Here is a 19,340-nt window from a genome sequence, read left to right on the forward strand (position 1 = left end):
CAAGCCGCCTTTCTGGCCCTCAAACGCCTCTTCACTTCGGAGCCGGTGCTACGGCACCCAGACCCAAATCAAATGTTCATTGTGCAAGTCGATGCTTCCGATGTAGCCATGGGAGGGGCTCTCCTCCAGCAAGGACCGGACGGTCTTCTTCACCCTTGCGCTTACTTTTCAAAAAAATTTGCGCACGCTCAATTAAACTGGCCCATCTGGGAGAAAGAGGCCTCTGCAGTTCATCATGCACTGACTTTATGGCGGCAATTCTTGGAAGGGTCTAAAGTACCCTTTGAAGTTTGGACCGATCACAAAAATCTAGCTGCCCTCACGGGGTCCCATAAGCTATCGGCGAAACAACAACGGTGGGCGGAGTTCTTTGCTCAGTTCCGTTTCACCCTGAAGCACGTCCCTGGGAAGCAGAACGTTCTCGCGGATGCCCTCTCCCGTTTACCACAATATCCGGTAAAACTCGAAAGACCCACCAACTCTCTGTTCACCCCTATGCAACGTGGGGCCCTACCTATGCTGGCTGTGCAAACCCGATCCCAGCATCAGCACACCTTCCCTAACTCGCAAGCTCCGCCAGCCCAACCGGCTGCCCAGCCGCCACCGCAACAGACCGGAGTTCCCGCCCCTCCTACCCCTCCGACCGCTCAGCCGCCTGCAGTCTGCGCGCCGCCGCACGTAAGCACTAGCCCTATAACTGTTTCTCAGATCTCCATGACCGACGGGGGGGCTCCCTCCAAAATCCCCATCTCCGAATCCTTTTTAACTGTCCTTCGGGACCAGTGCCTTTTAGAACGTTCCGCTCATACCCTACCTCCTGGTGTTTTGGAACAAGGGGGGTCCTGGTACAAAGACTCAAAATTGTATGTACCCAAAGCTCTCCGGAAGGACGTTTTACATTTAGCTCATGGAGCCAAAACAGCTGGGCACTTTGGGTTTCTGAAGACCCTTCACTTATTGCGCAGACAGTTCTGGTGGGGGGGAATGCGTTCCGACATTGACTCCTTCATCCGCAGCTGTCCCGTTTGTGCCGCTGCGAAACGATCGCAGGGCAAACCCCCGGGACTGCTACAACCTCTTGAAACGCCCAGCAGACCTTGGGAAGTGATTGCTATGGACTTCATGACTGATCTCCCTCTCAGTGGGGGTAAAACTGTGTTGTGGGTTGTTACTGATTTGTTTTCTAAGCAAATACATTTGATTCCATGCGCAGGGATCCCCTCTGCTCAGAAACTGGCCCGCCTCTTCGTGACGCATATCTTTCGTTTACATTCGTTTCCGCGTAAAATAATTTGTGACCGCGGAAGTGGTTTCGTTTCTAAGTTTTGGAAAGCTTTCCTCAAGTTGGTGGGGGTGGAACAGGGATTGTCTAGTGCATACCATCCTCAAACTGATGGTCAAACTGAACGTGTCAATGCTGTACTTGAATGTTATTTGCGTTGTTATGTTAACTACCACCAGGATAACTGGGTGGAACTGTTACCTTTAGCAGAATATGCCTACAATAATGCCATGCATCAATCCACAGGTTTTAGCCCGTTTTTTGCTGTGTATGGACAAGATTTCAGTCCCATCGCTCCTACAGATGATGTAGAGGGGGAGGGGAACCCCGACATTGCCTCCTGGGCACACGCCCTCCGTACCACTTGGCCCTGGCTCGTTAGCAACCTCGACCGAGCCAAACGTAAATACAAAGCGCAAGCTGACAAACATCGCTCCCCCGGGGTGATCTGCAAGTGGGTGCTTTGGTTTACCTTTCCACCAAAAATCTCCGTTCCACCCAACCGTGCCATAAGCTCAGCGCCAAATTCATTGGCCCTTTCCCCATTACTCGGGTCATAAACCCTGTCACAGTGGAATTGGCTCTCCCCAAATCCTTGAGGCGTGTGCATCCTGTTTTCCACATAAGCCTCCTCAAACCCCATGTTGCTTCTCCACGGTGGCATCCGGACCCACCGCCTGCGCAACCCATCATGGTGGGGGGGGAAGAACACTTCGAAGTCTCCAAGATCCTTGACTCCCGTATTCACCATGGCAATCTGCAATATCTAGTTCGTTGGAAACATTTCCCCCCTGCCTATGACGAATGGGTGCGCGCACGGGATGTCTCCGCCCCCGACCTCGTCGACGCCTTTCACATTGCTTACCCGGACAGGCCAGCCCCCTTGCGAACTGGGAGGGGGCCTTGAGGGGAGCAGAATGTCAGGCTGCTATCTCGGTTTCGTTATTGCCTCTGTCTCTGTGCTGTATTGTCTGCCCCCCAAGGTCGCATACCTAGGCCTGGGAACTCAGCTCCTGGGAAACTGTATTCATGCGTGTAATCTCCCGCCTTTCCTGCCTTATAATATCTCCCAGCTAGTGAGCCTCTCATAGCTGTCATTTTATTCGTTTGCACTGTATGCCTATTTGATCAGTAAAAGCCATCTGTTTGGACTCTATATGACTTTGTGGTGATTTCTGGTTCTGTGGGCCAAGGGCTGACAATAATGCAATAAAACATCAAGCATGCAAAACAACACAAGAGCTAACCAGAGAAAATGGGTGGGTGGGTAGCATTTAGGAAAGGTTGATAATTACCAGTCCTAAAAGGTCTGCGGAAGCAGCACATGGAGAACAAAAACTGCCAGCATTTCCGGAAGCAAAGAGGACCCACACACAAGTGGGGATGTGTGGCACAGATCCAAAGACACACACACGCATGTGGGGGCCAAAGGACCTGGTTTTATACCCCAAAATGGGTCCTCCTGAGGTAATATGAGGTATTATGTCAGGGAAGCCAGCGATCAAAAGAGTGGATTGCTTTTACGGTACCTATCTGCTACCGACCAGATAGGTAGGATAGCTCTGATGGTTCGTAAATGTAACTGCCTGGACCATTTGAATGCAGATTTGGTGGGAAATGGTCTGCCTGAGTGCTGAGTAAAGCACCTGGAGGTGACAGAATGGGATCTAACTAGCCCTTTTCTTGTAAAGACAGCTGCCAACCCCTTTCCTACCCAGGCTTGAAAACAACAAAATGGATACCAAAAACTTCTCGTTTTGGGGGAGCAGTGCCCTGCTGTGATGCCAACTTTAGAAGCCCCCTTGCCTCCATGATGTCTTTGACAGGAGGAGTGGTCCAATTGCTAATATGGGGTACAAACCCAGTTCCACAATACATTTGGGGTTTGTCTGAGGGCTTGTTTGGCATTGTGAACCTAAAGGAAAACACACCTCCAACTGAAGGCACTATGGGGGATGAGAACTGTGCCCCCTATTTGCAAAGGAAGACAAAGCGCCACCAGTGTGTGCCATCAGCCAAACAGATACTGGGCGTTGTAAGCATTAGTATGACAGGATACTCTTGAGATGGCAGCTGGCATCTTGCATATGAACTGCTGATTCCAGCTCCCTTAGGACACTGCAAGTAGTTCCTGACACAGAGACTTTTAACCAGCTGACACACCGGGCAGACAGCTGGGTAGTCATGTGGCTAGCCTGACCCCCCTTTTTGTGCTCTTTAGAGATTCAGCAAGTCCCATCGCCTGTAGGATTGCTGCCTCAGTCCAAAACCTTTTACCCACTATCTCAAATAGTTACTATTTCCCACTATTCCAAACAAAACTAGATGGCGTCAGCATGGAATAGAGACTCTGCTTTCTATTGGGCAATGAAACTGGGCTCATTTGCACATCTCCATTGAAAATGTGGGGATTGTGCTGTTAACGTTAAGGGTGCGTGTGGATGAAAGTCCGGGGTCTTTCTAAAAGTTCTGTGCAGTGCTATTTGCTTTGTCTGGTTTACGGCTCTATGACTTCTCTTTGGCTACTGTGCCAGGATCCAAACAAGCATCAGAAGCTGTGCAGATATGCGGCTGGGTGCAGATATGCGGCTGGGGGGTGGAATTCTCTAGGCCTTGATATTCTGCCTGCTTCAGTCAGTAGCATCAATCTCCTTTCAAAATTTAGAATGGGGTGGGTGGGTAAAAGCTCTGCTCTCTCTTCTCTGGAAACAATAAAAGCAGGCCGCCTGTTACCACCACCCCTTTTCAAGGCTACTCAAACCATCGGTGTCTGGTTGTATATCAGCCTGGTCATTATTCAAGCCCCAACAACAAATAATGGTTGTACTGTCAGGATGTTATGCATTCTCTCTTTTTTTCTTTTCTAGCTGACACAGGAGGGGGAGCTCTTGGACTAATCGTTCCTGTTTGTACAGGAGAGCACAATAGCCCCAGGAGACAAGCTTGGCATGCGCTCTTTAATTTCCCTTTCCTGCCTTAAGTCTTCTGCACAGGCTGTGGGACAAGTCAAATAATGCTCATCTCCTATGAAAGTGCTTTTACCTTTTTGGGGGAGGGGGGAGGATAAAAAGCAGTCATAGCGAAGAAATACATTTTAGTTCTAGGTGGCAATTGGCAACCATCAGTACAAACCTAACAGGGTTTAATTACTGCTTAGTACTCTCACCGTGAAAACGGACTCTGCTTGAGATGTCTTCTGTTGCTTTGGGCTTCTTTTCATGTATATTTAGGGGGTCATTCGTCCCACCTTGCTGTTGTAGGTCAGTGGCCTGTTTCCTACCAGTGCACTCAAAGTCTGAAACTTTCCTCTGGCCTAAGGAGCCTTTCTTCAACCTCCTCTGGTGAAAAATTCGGGGGAAGGCTTCAAACTGCGCTGAGTGCAGAGGGTAAGAAAGAGCATCATTTATATAGTGCTCTGAATGGACAAAGTATTTTATAGATCTTGTTCATTCTCACGACAATCCCGTGAATCAGGTGTTTCATAGTCCGAATGTATGAATGAATAAGGCTTTGACCAGAGAGATGGATTGATCCAAGGTCACCCATTTGTTCCAAGCAAACAACTGAGGCTCATATGCAGGTAGGCTTCTTCTCTATGCCAATTCCATGCTTGGTCAGACACTGCATGCACTGATCAAATGCACAGCTATGTTGTGATGCATGTCAGGAAGCAAGTCATCTAACAGGATACCCATTTGTGCTGCACCATTCAGATGGGGGAGCACATTCCCATTTTTTTTGCAGTACGAATAGAAATGTTCACCATCACTGTTGTTGTTTTTTTGCCATCAAGTCACAGCTGATTTATGGCAACCCCTGGTGGGGTTTTCAAGGCAAGAGACATTCAGAGGTGGTTTGCCATTGCCTGCCTCTGCATTATAAACCTGTTATTCTTTAGAGGTCTCCCATCCAAATACTAGCCAGGGCCGACCCTGCTTAGCTTCCAAGATCTGACGAGATCAGGCTAGCCTGGGCTATCCAGGCCATAGTGGACAGTTAATTTAATGTAATTCTTTGTTGCACAGATCTATAAATTAGAAGAAGAGTTGGTTTTTATGTGCCGACTTTCTCTACCACTTAAGGAAGAATCAAACTGGCTTACAATCACCTTCCCCTCCCCACAACAGACACCCTGTGAGGTAGGTGGGGCTGAGAGAGTGTGACTAGCCCAAGGTCACCCAGCTGGCTTCATGTGTAGGAGTGGGGAAATCAACCTGGTTCACCAGATTAGAGTCCACCACTCGTGGAAGACTTGGGATTCAAACCTGGTTCTCCAGATTAGACTTCACTGTTCTTAACCACTACACCATGCTGGCTCGCATGCTGAACTGGCAGTTTCCACCAATTCCCCCCTCAGACCACCCCCCTGTCTTTGCTCAGGGTTCCCTGTTTCCCAGAAGCAGCAATTTGAGGTAGGGAAGAGAGGAGAAGCAGAAATGTTCTAACCCACTGATGGAAAATCTGGTCAGAATCCGACCCTATTTCTGGATTCAGAATTGAATTAAAATCCTATTTTTAATCTATAGGCTTACCGAGCCTGATAAATACGGACTCACTGGTTCTGAAGCCAAGTCCATCAGCGATGAACAGAACCATTTTGATTGTGTGAAGTGAACGTTCATTTTATGGGGAGAGAGAAATAAATGCATATATGGCTGAAATGATGAGGGAAGGTAGGACTGACGCATACTTATTAATTAATCTGATAGGCTGAGGTAGTAGAGTCTGTACAAGCATGCAGGTGCTGAGTGATTCAGAGGGCTGGTGCAATGGGTGGAGTGTTGGACTAGGACCTGGGACGACCGAGTTCAAATCCTTTACTCAAACAGGGAAGACTCTGCCTGGTGACGGTGGGCCTGTCACACAATCTCTCAGCCTAGTCAGCCTCACAAGGTTGTTGGGATGATTAAGTGGAGGAGGGATAGGGTTGCCAGGTCCCTCTTTGCCACCAATGGGAGGTTTTTGGGGTGGAGCCTGAGGAGGGTGGGGTTTGGGGAGGGGAGGGACTTCAATGCCATAGAGTCCAATTACCAAAGCAGCCATTTTCTCCAGGTGAACTGATCTCTGCCGCCTGGAGATCAGTTGTGTTAGCAGGAGATCTCCAGCTAGTACCTGGAGGTTGGCAACCCTAGGAAGGAGGAACTAATGCCGCTTTGAGACCCCAATCAGGGAGGAAAGTGGGATATATTTTTTTAAAGCATAAGAAGTAAACACCAGAGATTTATTATGCAAATTAATAAACAAAGGCGGTTTTGGGTGGGGGAGGCTTACATGCAGACCAGTGGCTGGACTGAAGAATTTATTAGGTGGCCCGTTTAAACATGTCCTCTCTTCCCAGCTTCCTTTGACAAAATCCCACACATGCCCTGGGGCTTCAGCCAGGCAAATTAGCTTATCAGCTTTTTACTGCTCCTCAGTCTACAGACAAATCGCCAAATAAATGCCCTGCCTGCAGCCCTTATGCTCAAACAAGGATTACTGTGGAAGCCAGGATTGGATTAACTCCCTGGAAGCAGTGCGGGGGGTGGGGGGTTGTGCCGGGGATATAGCCATCTTCACTCAAACCTGATGAGAGAACTTGCTTACTGTACATCACTGTCTCCGCACAGACACCCAAAAAACTCATCTGTCTTTGTAGGGGGAGGGGGTATTTCATTACCCACTTTTATTAACTGTTGTAAGTTACATTCAGGGCTGGCGTTACCATTAGGCGAACTAGGTGGTCGCCTAGAGCACAGACCTCAGAGGGACACAGAAGTGGCCCGAGGGGCACAGTTTTAAACCGATTAGGTTTTTTTTTTTTAATGCAACTGCCAATTTATATTTTTTATTTTAAGATCAGTACCGCAACAGTGCTATGGAATAGAATTAATCATAATGTCTTATAAAAAGTTTTGTGCTTTTATTTTTTCTATGTGACATCTGTTTTTGAAAATTGGTTAGCAATGGGGGGGCACAAGTGCCTTGCCTAGGGTGCAAAAATGACCAGCAAAAATGTCTGGCACCAGCCCTGGGTACATTCACCCAGGATCAGCTCCCTGCCCCCAAGAATGGGCAAGGAAGCTGTGGCAACTTTTGTTCCCTGGGTGGCAGAAGAGGCAGCACTGATTAGATTTTTATAAAAAAAAAAATGCAACTTGGAAAAAAATGCAACTGACAATTTGTATTTTTTATTTTAAGATCAGTACCACAACAGTGCTATGGAATAGAATTAATCATAATGTCTTATAAAAAGTTTTGGGTTTTTGGGTTGTTGTTTTTTACATGACATCTGCTTTTGAAAATTGGTTAGCAATGGTGGGGGGGGCGGCACAAGTGGTTGGCCTTGCCTAGGGCGCAAAAATGACTGGCCCTGGCCCCGGTGACATTCACCCAGGATCAGCCCCCTGCCCCCCAAGAATGGGCAAGGAAGCCGTGGCAACTTTTGTTCCGTGGGTGGCAGAAGAGGCAGCACTGATTAGTTTTTTTTTTTTTAATGCAACTTGGGGGGGGGGAAATGCCACTGACAATTTATATATATATATTTTATTTTAAGATCAGTACCACAACAGTGCTATGGAATAGAATTAATCATAATGTCTTATAAAAAGTTTCAAGGGGGGGGGGTTTACATGACATCTGTTTTTGAAAATTGGTTAGCAATGGTGGGGGGGGGGCGGCACAAGCGTTTTTGCCTAGGGCGCAAAAACGACTGGCACCGGCCCTGGTGACATTCACCCAGGATCATCTTGGAATGCAACTTGGGGGAAAAAATGCAACTGGCAATTTATATATATATATATATATATTTATTTTAAGATCAGTACCACAACAGTGCTAGGGAATAGAAAGAATCATGATGTCTTATAAAAAGTTTCGGATTTTTTTTTGTGTTTTTGTTTTTTTGTGTACAGGACATCTGTTTTTGAAAATGGGTTAGCAACGGTGGGGCGGAGGGGGGGGTGGGCGGCACAAGCGGTTGGCCTTGCCTGGGGCGCAAAAACGACTGGCCCTGGTGACATCCCCCAGGATCGGGAGGGGGCCCCGCCCAGAAGAAAGGGCGAGGAAGCCGTCGCCCATTCGGTTCCCCCCGGGCGGCAGAAGAGGCAGCGGTGGGCAGGGCCCGGGGCAATGACGCGCGTGTGGTGAAACCCGATCCCGCTTTAGGGAAGCCGCGATCTCGCCCACTGCCGCTCGCCGGGCTGCGGCGCGCCTGCAGACCTCGGAAATTGACCAGAGCCGGCCAGCGACGGAGAGGAGGGGAGAGGAGAGGAGGAGAGAGGAGAGGAGGGCGGCGGCGCGTAATTGCGAGCCGCAGCAGCAGCAGGAGCAGCAGCAGCCGCGGGGGCTCCCCTGGTCAGCCGCGGAGAGCCGGAGCTGCGGGAGGGATGGAGGTGGCGCCGGAGTGGTCCTTGGCGGTGCCGCTGCTCTTCGCGGCCCTGGCCGTCCTCCTCGCCTCGGTCTTTGTGAAGCTGCGCTCCTCGGCAGGGGACCGAGGGGCCGAGGGGGCGGCGGCGAAGGCGAAGGCAGGAGGGGAGCCCCCGGCCACGGCTAACGCCGCCGCCGGCCGGGGAGGCGGAGGGGAGAGGAGCCAGGAGGAGGGCGCCCAGGGGCCTCCGGAAGCCGGAGCGGGCCGGGGAGGGAGGGGCGAGGGGGTCCCGGAGGAAGAGATCGGGGCCGAGGAGGAGGAGGAGGAGGAGGAGGAGAAGGAGCAGCGCGGGGAGGAGGAGGAGGAGGAGGACGCCGCGCCTCGGACGGCGAGGGCAGAGCCGCGGAGCCCCCCTCCGGAGGCGAGGGCTCCCAGCCAGACCGCTTCTGCGGCTGGTGCTGCTGCGGCGGAGGGCGAAGAGCAGGAGGAGGAGGACGACGAGGACGAGGACGAGAGCAAGGTAAAAGGGGAGGGGTGAGCGGGAGGGGGGCTTGGGACTCGGGCGGGCACCGCTTTTCTGGAGCCCACCCCCCTCCCCCCCCCCATTCTGGCTGGGTGTCCCTGCCCGCGTTTTGCTCCGGGGCTGCGACCGGATAGAGAACCGGGGCTTTTGCAGAGGCCGGGCTTGAGGACTCTCCCGCCTCGTGAAAGTGCTCCAGCGCTGCAGGATGCTGGGCCGGGGGGATAAACTCTCATTCCTCCCTTCTGAGGCCAGATGAGCCCCCCCCCACCACCACCGCCGCCGCCCAGCAAACCCAGTCAAAGTGCTGAGCCAAAGACTCCCTGTAATATGAGTAGGCTTTGCTTTGTTGCCCAGTGCTTGTTCGGTATCTCAGGCAATTGCTGTGCGAAATTCCAGCGGTTTCGGATGCCACATTCTACACCGGGCAGTTGCTCTCCCCGGTTTGGCTCACCTGGTCAACCTTCATTTACGTAGAAGAGCCAGAGCGGTAATGAAGAGGAGGAGGATTCTTGGATCCTGAATCTCTGTGCATCTTACCCCCAGTCTTGGTTACAAACACCAAGCTACTTGGATGGCCCCTTGAGATTTCTTCCTACCCATTTCTCCTCCTCCAAGTAGAGACTGAGAACATCCGCCGCCCGCTTTCCTAAATGATCAGCTCGGGAGGCCCACCTGTTGCTTCACTGCCGAACCTGTGAGCAAGGATGGTTTTCTGCTGCTACAGACGGGGGTTTCCGTCTCCTCCGCCATTCGGAAAGCAGAGCTTGAGATTTTCCCAGAGACGAGGCATACTCAATGACTGGACAAACTAAGTAGCATTGCACATGGCACTAATGGCTAACTGTAAGCACAGACGACTGGGTGGCTTTGTGAACTAAATGAGAGTCACAAAGCCACTTGGAGCAAAGAAGAGTCATCTGTGCTTACAGGTAGTCACTTTTCTGTCTCTGGCCTTAATTCCAGAGGAGGGAAGCGGCCTTGGGAACTCCGCTCCTTCCTCTCCGTGCAAGGTGAAATCCCCCCCTCCTTGGGTGGCCTCTTCTGCAGCCCTGAGGAATGACAGGTCTGATCCCTCATTTCATGCAGCCTCATGTTTTCCCATAGTCTAGAGAGAGAGACAAATCATGATGTCACTTATTTCCCCCCAGAAACATTCCTTGGCTACAAGGCAGGGCATGAGGCGGTGGCATGCAGTGAAAGTAAATCAGCCTCCCGCATGCAGCATGGGATTGTTTCTGATTAAAAATAAATGAGCAGTCCTAAGGGCACGAAGAGGACACGCGCCTCGCCAACACGCCAGCATTCTAGGCAGTCAGCTAGACTTAGATGGGAAGTTTAGGTTTTGCTTGCCGGAAATAGGACTGCAGAGATCTGGTCCCCTACCTGGGAGTTGTTTCTGAGTAGTGCATTTCCTTTTGCCTTCCTGGGAGTGACTGGATGAGCAAGTTTAAAAGGACCGAAAGGGGGGAGGGGGACAAAAATGTCTGTTGCTTGGGAGCAGTCAGGATGGCCAAAAGACCAGGATCCCAGCTTCTGTTTCTATGGACTACATTCCCTGGTGGTGGTAGTGGAGCTAAGTTCCAAAATGGGACATGTTGAGATGAAGCCCTCTGACTAAGAAGTCCTTTCCTCTCTTCTCCGAGGTGGGTCCTGCTCATGAGCAGTAAAGGAAAGGCACTCAATGCACTATGTGTTGCATAGTTCAGGGCTGACATTGGCAATGTCTTCTCTTGCTAACTCAGATTCAGCCCCCATTTCTGACAGGTGCACATCTATCACAATTGAAACAGAAACATAATAATGGAGGGGCTTCATTAAGGGCTTAAGTTCAGCCTCACCACTGCTACGGCGTCCTTGGTTGGGGAGGAAAAACCTTCGTTCTTTTATTTGTGGGTTATAATATAATGTATATTAATGGTATAACTTTTTAAAATCTGGTGTGTTGTAGTGGCTAGCAGCATGATCCATAAACTGTAGGGTTGCCAAATAAGCTCCAGTTTGAGAAATATCTGGACATTATTGGGGTAGAGCCTGATTAGGGCAGGGTTTGGGGCAGGGAGGGACTTCAATGCCATAGAGTCCAGTTGCCAAAGCGGCCATTTTCTTCAGGTGAACCGATCTCTATTGGCTGGAGATCAGTTATAATAGCACGAGATCTCCAGCTAGTACCTGGAAGTTGGAAACCCTAATAAGCTGAGAAGTAAGTCTGTGATCATAAGGAATAACATGAGACTTACTTCTGAGTATACCTGCTTAGGCTTGTTCCCCAAGTCTGAGTTCACATTGATCTCTGATCACAGACAATCTGTCTCTGATCACAGACAGTCACAGAATCATAGAGGTGGGACCACCAGGGTCATCTAGTCCAACCCCCTGCACAATGCAGGAAATTCACAACTACCTCCTCCACACCCTCACTGACCCCTACTCCATGCCCAGAAGATGGCCAAGATGTCCTCCCTCTCATGATCTGCCTAAGGTCATAGAATCAGCATTGCTGACAGATGGCCATCTAGCCTCTGCTTGAAAACCTCCAGGGAAGGAGAGCTTACCACCTCCTGAGAAAGCCTGTTCCACTGAGGAACTGCTCTAACTGTCTTTCAATGTTACCTTCCTATCTGTAAAATGGGGCTAATAATATCAGCCTTGCTTACACATCATTGGAAATATTGCCGAAATGATGGATGTAATGTTCTCTGAATGCTCAGAAAGTGCTATATAAAGGCATCATCATTACACATTGTTATGTTATGCACTGGCAAAATAGCCAGGAGTAAAAATAGGCCAGGGAGGGGGTGAGTTTCAGTTAAATTCTCTGGAAGGCCCAATCTGTGGGCTTAAATCTTGGACAAAACCTCACCAAAGTCCCTTCTCCCTGGGCATTCAGGAAGAGGATTAGAGAGATGGGCCTGATGAAAGAGTCTGGCATTTATATTGCCCGTTTTGCTTCTGCATGATAAGTTTCCTGTCTTGTAGCCAGTGCTGTGTCCCTCCAGCATACACACCCCTTTGGCTTGGTGAAGTGAATGGAAGCAGAGCAGACTCAGCACATCCCAAAAACCGACTCCTGCAGCCCGTATGCCAAGAGGAGGAGGAGGAGGTTTATTTGTTTTTCCTTATTCCCGGGCCCAGAGATGACTTTTCATGCCTCTAGTTTTGCGCCTGTGCCTATTTATGCCTCCGGCCCCCCAGGGGAAACATGGGAGCCGTGCCCTCAGTGGCCTTTCTGATCAAGATGGAGTTGCTGTAAACCAGCTGGGTTTCTGAGCGCTGCTCAGACTAGCTGCAGGGTACAGAGCAGGCCAGGGCTCTTCCGGCTGGAAGTGCACAGCAGTCGCAGGGAAAACAGCTGACAGTCCCAGCAGCGTGCTTGGCTGGAGTCACACCACTGCTGTGTTATGTCTGTTGCAGAGGAAGGGATGACCTTTTCCCCACTTCTCACCTTTTCCATACTCTTTCCTTCCCTACATTAGCCACAGCTTAGCCAGGCTTTCTAGGGTCCTTACAAAAACTACATTTACTCCAGCTATGTACATAAGATGACCTTGTTTTACTGCCTCTTGAACTGTCTGCCCCAATGTGGTGTCGCCTTGTTCATTCGGTGATGATCCCCACTCCAGACTAAAGGGCAGTTTCTTCTGTCTCCGGCCTCTGTGTCGATTGAACTTTGCTTCACAAGCAAGGCTGCAGCATGGACACGCCTTGGCTTTTGCGATTCCAAGTGAACTCTAGTGAAGAATGTTGGTTCCTGTCAATCTCAGTTTTCAGGGTTTTTTAAAAACACAGTTTCTATCCTTCCTATGTGTGTAAAGCCTAGGGTTGCTTGGTCCCTCTTCGCCACCGGCGGAAGGTTTTGTGGACGGAGCCTGAGGAGGGTGGGGTTCGGGGAGGGACTTCAATGCCATAGAGTCCAGTTGCCAAAGTGGCCATTTTCTGCAGGTGAACTGATCTCTGTTGGCAGGAGGTCAGCTGTAATAGCAGATCTCCAGTTAGAACCTGGAGGTGGGCAACCCTAGCAAAGTGCCATCAAGTTGAAGCCGACTTATGGCAAGCCAGTAGGGTTTTCATGGCAAGTGACTAACAGAAGTGGTTTGCCATTGCCTTCCTCTGCATAGTGACTTTGGTATTCCTTGGTAGTCTCCCATCCAAGTACTAACTAGGGCCAGGACCGGATCTTGAGAGGCACTGGCAGGGGTGGCTGCCACAGGCGTGGGGAGAGGAAGGGCAGCCATCCCGCTGCTGCGCACGCCCCCCCCCCCCTGGGCTGAGACTCAAGGCAGAGAAGTCGTGCCTAGGTGCAGTCTCGTGGTACCAGCGTGGCCACCAGGCCCCAGCACACTAAGGTGAGGAGGAAGAGCATCCTAGCCGCATGGCTGTCCTCCAGGGGCTGGGTCACCTTCGCACGCTGCAATTGAGCCAGCCGGGTAAAGAGGGAGGCACGTCGCCAGCCCTCCTGCCTCCTTGCTCTTCTTGCTGGCGGCTGCATAAGCAGGTCCAGGGCCAGATTCACCTATCGGCTTGGCAGGCTGAAGCCTAGAGCCTCAAAAGCCTAGTGTATTTGATGACTGTAGTTTCTTTATTTCTTAATATGAATTTTAAAAGAATGCATGTATTTTAAAGGATATAACAGTAAACTTACAATTTCATTTCCCTAAAAATTTTTGCTTATTCCACAAAATATTTACAAAGTTCAGCTATTGCAAAAGTTTTTCACAGTGTTAATTTTAACATTTATGCATTTTTTCCAATTGCTACAGTATTTAACAATAGCATATTATGTCCTTTTAGGGTTGCCAGGTCCCTCTTCGGCACTGGTGGAGTCTGAGGTGGGAGGTTTTTTGGGGCGGAGCCTGAGGAGGGTGGGGTTTGGGGAGGGACTTCAATGCCCTAGAGTCCAATTGCCAAAGCGGCCATTTTCTCCAGGTGAACTGAAATAGCAGATCTCCTGCTACTACCTGGAGGTTGGCAACTCTGCATGGGCGGCCGAGCAGGGGAAGGAAAGCAGCTGTAGCATACCCCCCACCCCTTCAGTTTGGTTCTTTTTCCAACTGTTATCTTCATATGAATTAAAAAAACCTGTTATGCAGGGGGGGGGCTGATGGTGGGGACAGCCGTCTGCACACGTTCAGAGGCACCTTCGGTTGCAAGAACGAGCAGAGTGGAAACCCGAGCTAAGCGAAGGGCTCGGCTCCAGCACAAACGCCAGGCAGGCCCCCGTTTGGCCCTCACCGCCAATCCCCTGTGCTGCAGCCCGCCACAGATGGCCGCCCAGGCGTCCCACTCCCGGTCCAACCCCGTCCCGGCTCCGCCTCTTCCAGTCCTCGGCAGAAGGCTCGTCGTCGTCTTCACTTCCGGAGCTCGCAGCCGGCGACTGCGGAGAAGGCGCTGGGAAGGAGCCCGGCGCTTCCCGGAGGAGCCGGGAAGGCACCGCTGGTCCCCAGCCTCCTCAGCTGGTGGAATGACCTCAGATGAACTCTGTGCTGGGACGACAGCGCGCGTGCCCACAGAGAGGGCTCTGAGTGCCACCTCTGGCACGAGTGCCATAGGTTTGCACTAGGGCCTCTCTTTATCTAAATCCGGCACTGAGCAGGTGACGAGCCTGGGACCAGGGGGAGGCGAGCCTGAGTCTCCCTTGGGTGGAGAGTTTTGGTCTGGGACTTGTTGCAAGGGCTAAACTCTCAACTTTCCAAAACTGGTGGAATAGCCCAAAATAGGAAAGAGAAGGAATATCTCACGTCTGATCATTATCTTTGGATCTGTCCTAGATAAAAGGAAGTATGCCCATGGGTAGGGTTGCCAATCTCCAGGTGGTGGCTGGAGATCTCCTGCTATTACAACTGATCTCCAGCTGATAGTGAGATCACTTCACCTGGAGAAAATGGCTGCTTTGGCAATTGGACTCTGTGGTATTGAAACCCCCCCCTCTAAACCCTGCCCTCCTCAGGCTCCGCCCTCAAAATCTCCAGGTATTTCCCAACCCGGAGCTGGCAACCCTACACGTGGGAGATACCCATGCTTAGCTTATGAGGTCTGACAAGATCAGGCTAGCCTGGGCCATCCAGGTCAGCGCCTATCCTTCATGAGCTTGAAGATAATTTTAGGTGGGGAAATGGGGCGTTTCTACCTTTCAAGACACAAGAAGTTTGTACTTGGTTCCCCTTGTATTCTACCTTAGGCTGGCAGTGATGATGGTGGTGAGAAATATGATTAAAGATTATGGCATGTATCCTACCATCCTAGTCATCAAAGTTGGAAGGCTTCCTGCAGTCTATGGACCCTCCTTAGGCTGAAGGAAGGCTTAAAGCCTTGATCAGTGAAGTAGGAGGATATATACCAGTGTTTCTAATCATGTTTCTCCATGCATTCACCATCATCACTTTCCTTGACATATAACACTCCCCCTGCAATCTATGGTTCCTCATTCTAAAATTGCTATTGAAACTTGATCATTCTGTTCTGAATGAAGGATGCAAATCCAGGCACAAATAAATTTGCACCTGCTAATTGCCTTGTGTAATTTATTTGCCCTATTAATTAGATTTTCTTCCTTTCATCCCTCCTGGATCACTTTTCTGTCAAACTGGTGGTTACCCATGGTTCTGCGCAAGAGTAAGAAAGTAAGTCAACTTGAAAAACAAATAAAGATGCAAGAAGACTATAGACAACAAATTAACAACAGAAGTAGCATTGGCCACTTCCAAAGGCCTTGAGGAATAGATAGAACTTTACCTGCCTTTAAAACTCTGTAAAGAAGTCATAAAGCAGTCATATGGACTTCTCTGTAGAAGGTATTCCACATTTGTGGCACTATCACAGAAAATGCCCCACTGTGAATTCCACAGACTGAATGACTAGACAGGGATACTCAGAGCAGGATTTTCCTCAGATGACCATAACAGGGATAGACTTTCTCATTTAGTGTCCTGGGTCTTCGTTAGGTTAGGGCTTTATGATCTAAACCAATACCTCTAGTTACCAGAAACAAACTGGCAACATGTTGTATGATCTTGATGCCCAGTTCCTCTCAAAACATGAGTAACAGCTGTCTTGAAGGGCAGCCCCATGCAGAGGTTGGGACCTTAGCAAAATCAATCCTGGGAGTGCTGATTCTTGCTGGTGGATGTGGTTTGCCATCCTAATATGAGAAGTGGAGTAGAGTATGGTTTCTTTCTGGCTTGAGAGTTACAGAATTCTAGATAGCGAATCCTACTTTGTGTAAAGGTAGGAATGCACAAAGAAGAGTGGAGATGGTTAGTCTTCAACCTTCCCATATATTTTCCATGCTCCTGAGGCCCCTTGAAATCCATAGATCAAACTTGACGTCATATTGCTTCCAGTATAAGTACCACTCGCGCACACACCAAATGCGTCCGTCTGTAGCAGTAAGCACATTCCATTAAAGGAGGAGTCTCAGTCTAGCACTGCAGTTGGAAGACTTAAAAGAATTGTGCTTGGTTTTGTGTGTGTCATAGCATACTAGGTCCAAAGGGATTTATAGGGAGAGATGGCTGGAATTCAAGCCTGAATACTGAATACTTTGATTTAGGATAATTTAATCCCACTGAGGATTAACTGGTTTAACTGCTGTATATTGTACATGGTCTCATGCAAACTACATTCTGAAAGACAAAAGGACGGAATATCTTGCCAACAGACTTCCAAACCTGCCAACTCTCTTCCTGCCTGCTATCTCCCAGGTTGGGGCAACAGGGGATTAATTTCACACCACTCTCTCTCCATCTCACCCCATCCCATCTCATTGGATCTGCAAAGCCAGCCGGGATATTTTCTGATTTATGACTTCTCTGCCATTCGCAGCATGTTGTTTGTAGGAAGAATGGCCCCATTTAGGTTACTTGCTTTGCATAGCTTCTCTTGGCTGGTTCCAGAAGGAGGCTGCGTCTGGCATCCAGGGGAAGGGAGAGGAGGGAGAGACATTTTTCTGCACTGAGTAAGGGCTTGAAAGGATTGGCCTGGCAGAGGGCATGCAAGATCTGGCACGTGCCAGGGCTCCTTTGAGCAAGCTATTTGTTTAGCTGGTATTCAAGCAAATGATGCCCTCGGAATTCAAGATGGGTGGCAGTGGTGCAGTACAGAGAGGAGCTGTCACTTGATCCTTGAAAACTTGACCTGAGACATTTTTGGTCTCTAATGTATCTCGCTAGAACTAAAATAAGATAAATCTGTTAAAATTTTTATCTGAAATAAGAAAGCTTTTGGGTAGAAACTCGCTGTGTTTAAACCACATGATCACCTGCTTTGTGTTCAGTCCCCAGAAGATGGTTTTGTGGATTTAGCTTTTGGGTTGTGTTACTTTCTGAATGCCATGTCATCTAGATAAGCCCTGTGATTTTTTTTTGTCAGCTAATCAAACTGTAATTTTAATATATTTCATTGGCACATCTGACTTATTCAACCATTTTGTTGTACTCTCTTCTATTTTAGAGAGGTTAAAAAAAACCCTGTAAAATAAGAGAAAATGGCCTGGATCCACCAGAAGGTTACAGACAGAAATTCCTTCTGTCCAATGAGAAGTGTGACTTTGCTGCCTGTCCTCTCCCACTGCGGTCCAAAATGCCCTTCAAACAATAATTCTAGCAGTGAATTGTCTCTCCCAACACCTACGGTCTAAAATCCTTTACCTGGAGATGCCAAGGACAGAAAGTTCTGAATGCAAATGTCTACTATTGAGCTCAGCCCCTCTTTCAGTGTCAATGCTTGGTGTGGTCACCAGTGGTTTGCTTCTCGTTCTCCCAGAAATGGGAATGCTACTCAGCTTTTAATATCTGTTTGCTCATTAAAAAAAAATTCAAGTAGAAGAAATCAATAGAAATACCAAGCAATACTAAACAGCCCTTCACTCTAACAGATGCTAATCCTTATTAATTTTAGCAGACAAGAACCATAGCATGGAGATTTGGTAAGGCAGTGCCATCTGGATGGTATCCTATAAAGGCAAACTGCCTTTGAATGCCAGGATAAAGGTTTTATCATCCTGGCTGTAACAACACAGAGAGCCAGCATGGTATAGAGGTCAAGAAGAATGGTGGACTCTAATCCGGTGAACCAGGTTGGTTTCCCCATTCCTCCACGAGTGGTGGACTATAATCTGGTGAACCGGGTTGGTGTCCTTACTCCTACACATGAAGCCAGCTGGGTGACCTTGGGCTAGTCACAGTTCCCTCTGAACTCTCTCAGCCCCACCTATCTTACAAGGTGTCTGTTGTGGGGAGAGGAAGGGAAAACAATTGTAAGCCGGTTTGAGTCTCCTTAAAAGGTAGAGAAAATCGGCATATAAAAACCAACTTTTATTCTTCTTCCTTGCCTTAAAAGTAAGTTTTATATCTGTGTCTGAAATGATTTATTAACAAAATATTTTTTGTCCAATCGGGGGAAATCCAGAGGGTTAGGGTTACTTACTGCCCAAGACAGTAAGACGTGCTGAGCTATGGTGTCAATTCTGTAACAACCTCAAAGGCTCACTCAGAAGGCAAAGTTTTTGTTTTTAAATTGAACCACTAAATTGACAATGGCAGAAAAACAAGGACGATTGTCTCCCCTTTAACTTTCTAGATCTGTTATACTGGGACATTCATGGATTTTGCCACAAGTGTTCATCAGGCCACTAAAATGTTTATTGATAAAGATATTCTCAGAGTGAATGGAACTAATAGGCTGTCATTCATGTCAAACCAGAATGCTTATGCCACACATTTTCATATACGAAAAAAGAGCTGGCTTATACATGCCAGTTTGTCACTTGATAACTTTATTATTGACTAATATATCTAGCACCATCCTTGTACATGGATCTGTAGAGAATAACTTGAACAAAACCACGGCAACGCAAGTACAGCCCTGGATTTCTCATAATTTGATTATCCCCCAGCTGACTTGCAACTGACTATTGAGCATTATGTTTGAGTTGATGTGAAATCTCTGCTTATGGTCTTTGATAAGCAATGACTCATTCACACATGGAAGTCATAGTTTGTTTTGCAGTTATGCATGTGCAAACCCTTCCCTTGAGGGCAAGTTGTTTTTGCTTATTCGGTTGCAGTACAGTCTATGGCCCAGCCTTTACACCTTTGAAATCTTTGCTTGAAAGAATGGTTGTCCGCTCATACAGGAAAGCCAAGTCACCTCTCACTATGAGATATACATGCAATTACTATCTTATTCGCTGT

At 48.8% G+C, this 19,340-nt stretch overlaps 1 protein-coding gene across 1 annotated transcript in view; it reads left to right on the plus strand.

Annotated features, from left to right (window-relative positions):
- Window positions 1-8,649: 8,649 nt before the first annotated feature.
- Window positions 8,650-19,340, plus strand: part of MXRA7 (matrix remodeling associated 7) — a 94,701-nt gene continuing 84,010 nt past the window's right edge. Inside the window, exon 1 of the mRNA XM_056860873.1 lies at window positions 8,650-9,150. Within this exon, the coding sequence (XP_056716851.1) occupies window positions 8,650-9,150 (501 nt within the window). The remainder of the gene's footprint in view (window positions 9,151-19,340) is intronic.

This window comes from Euleptes europaea, chromosome 1 (genome assembly GCF_029931775.1).
Source record: "Euleptes europaea isolate rEulEur1 chromosome 1, rEulEur1.hap1, whole genome shotgun sequence".
In the NCBI taxonomy this organism is placed as follows: Eukaryota; Metazoa; Chordata; class Lepidosauria; order Squamata; family Sphaerodactylidae; genus Euleptes; species Euleptes europaea.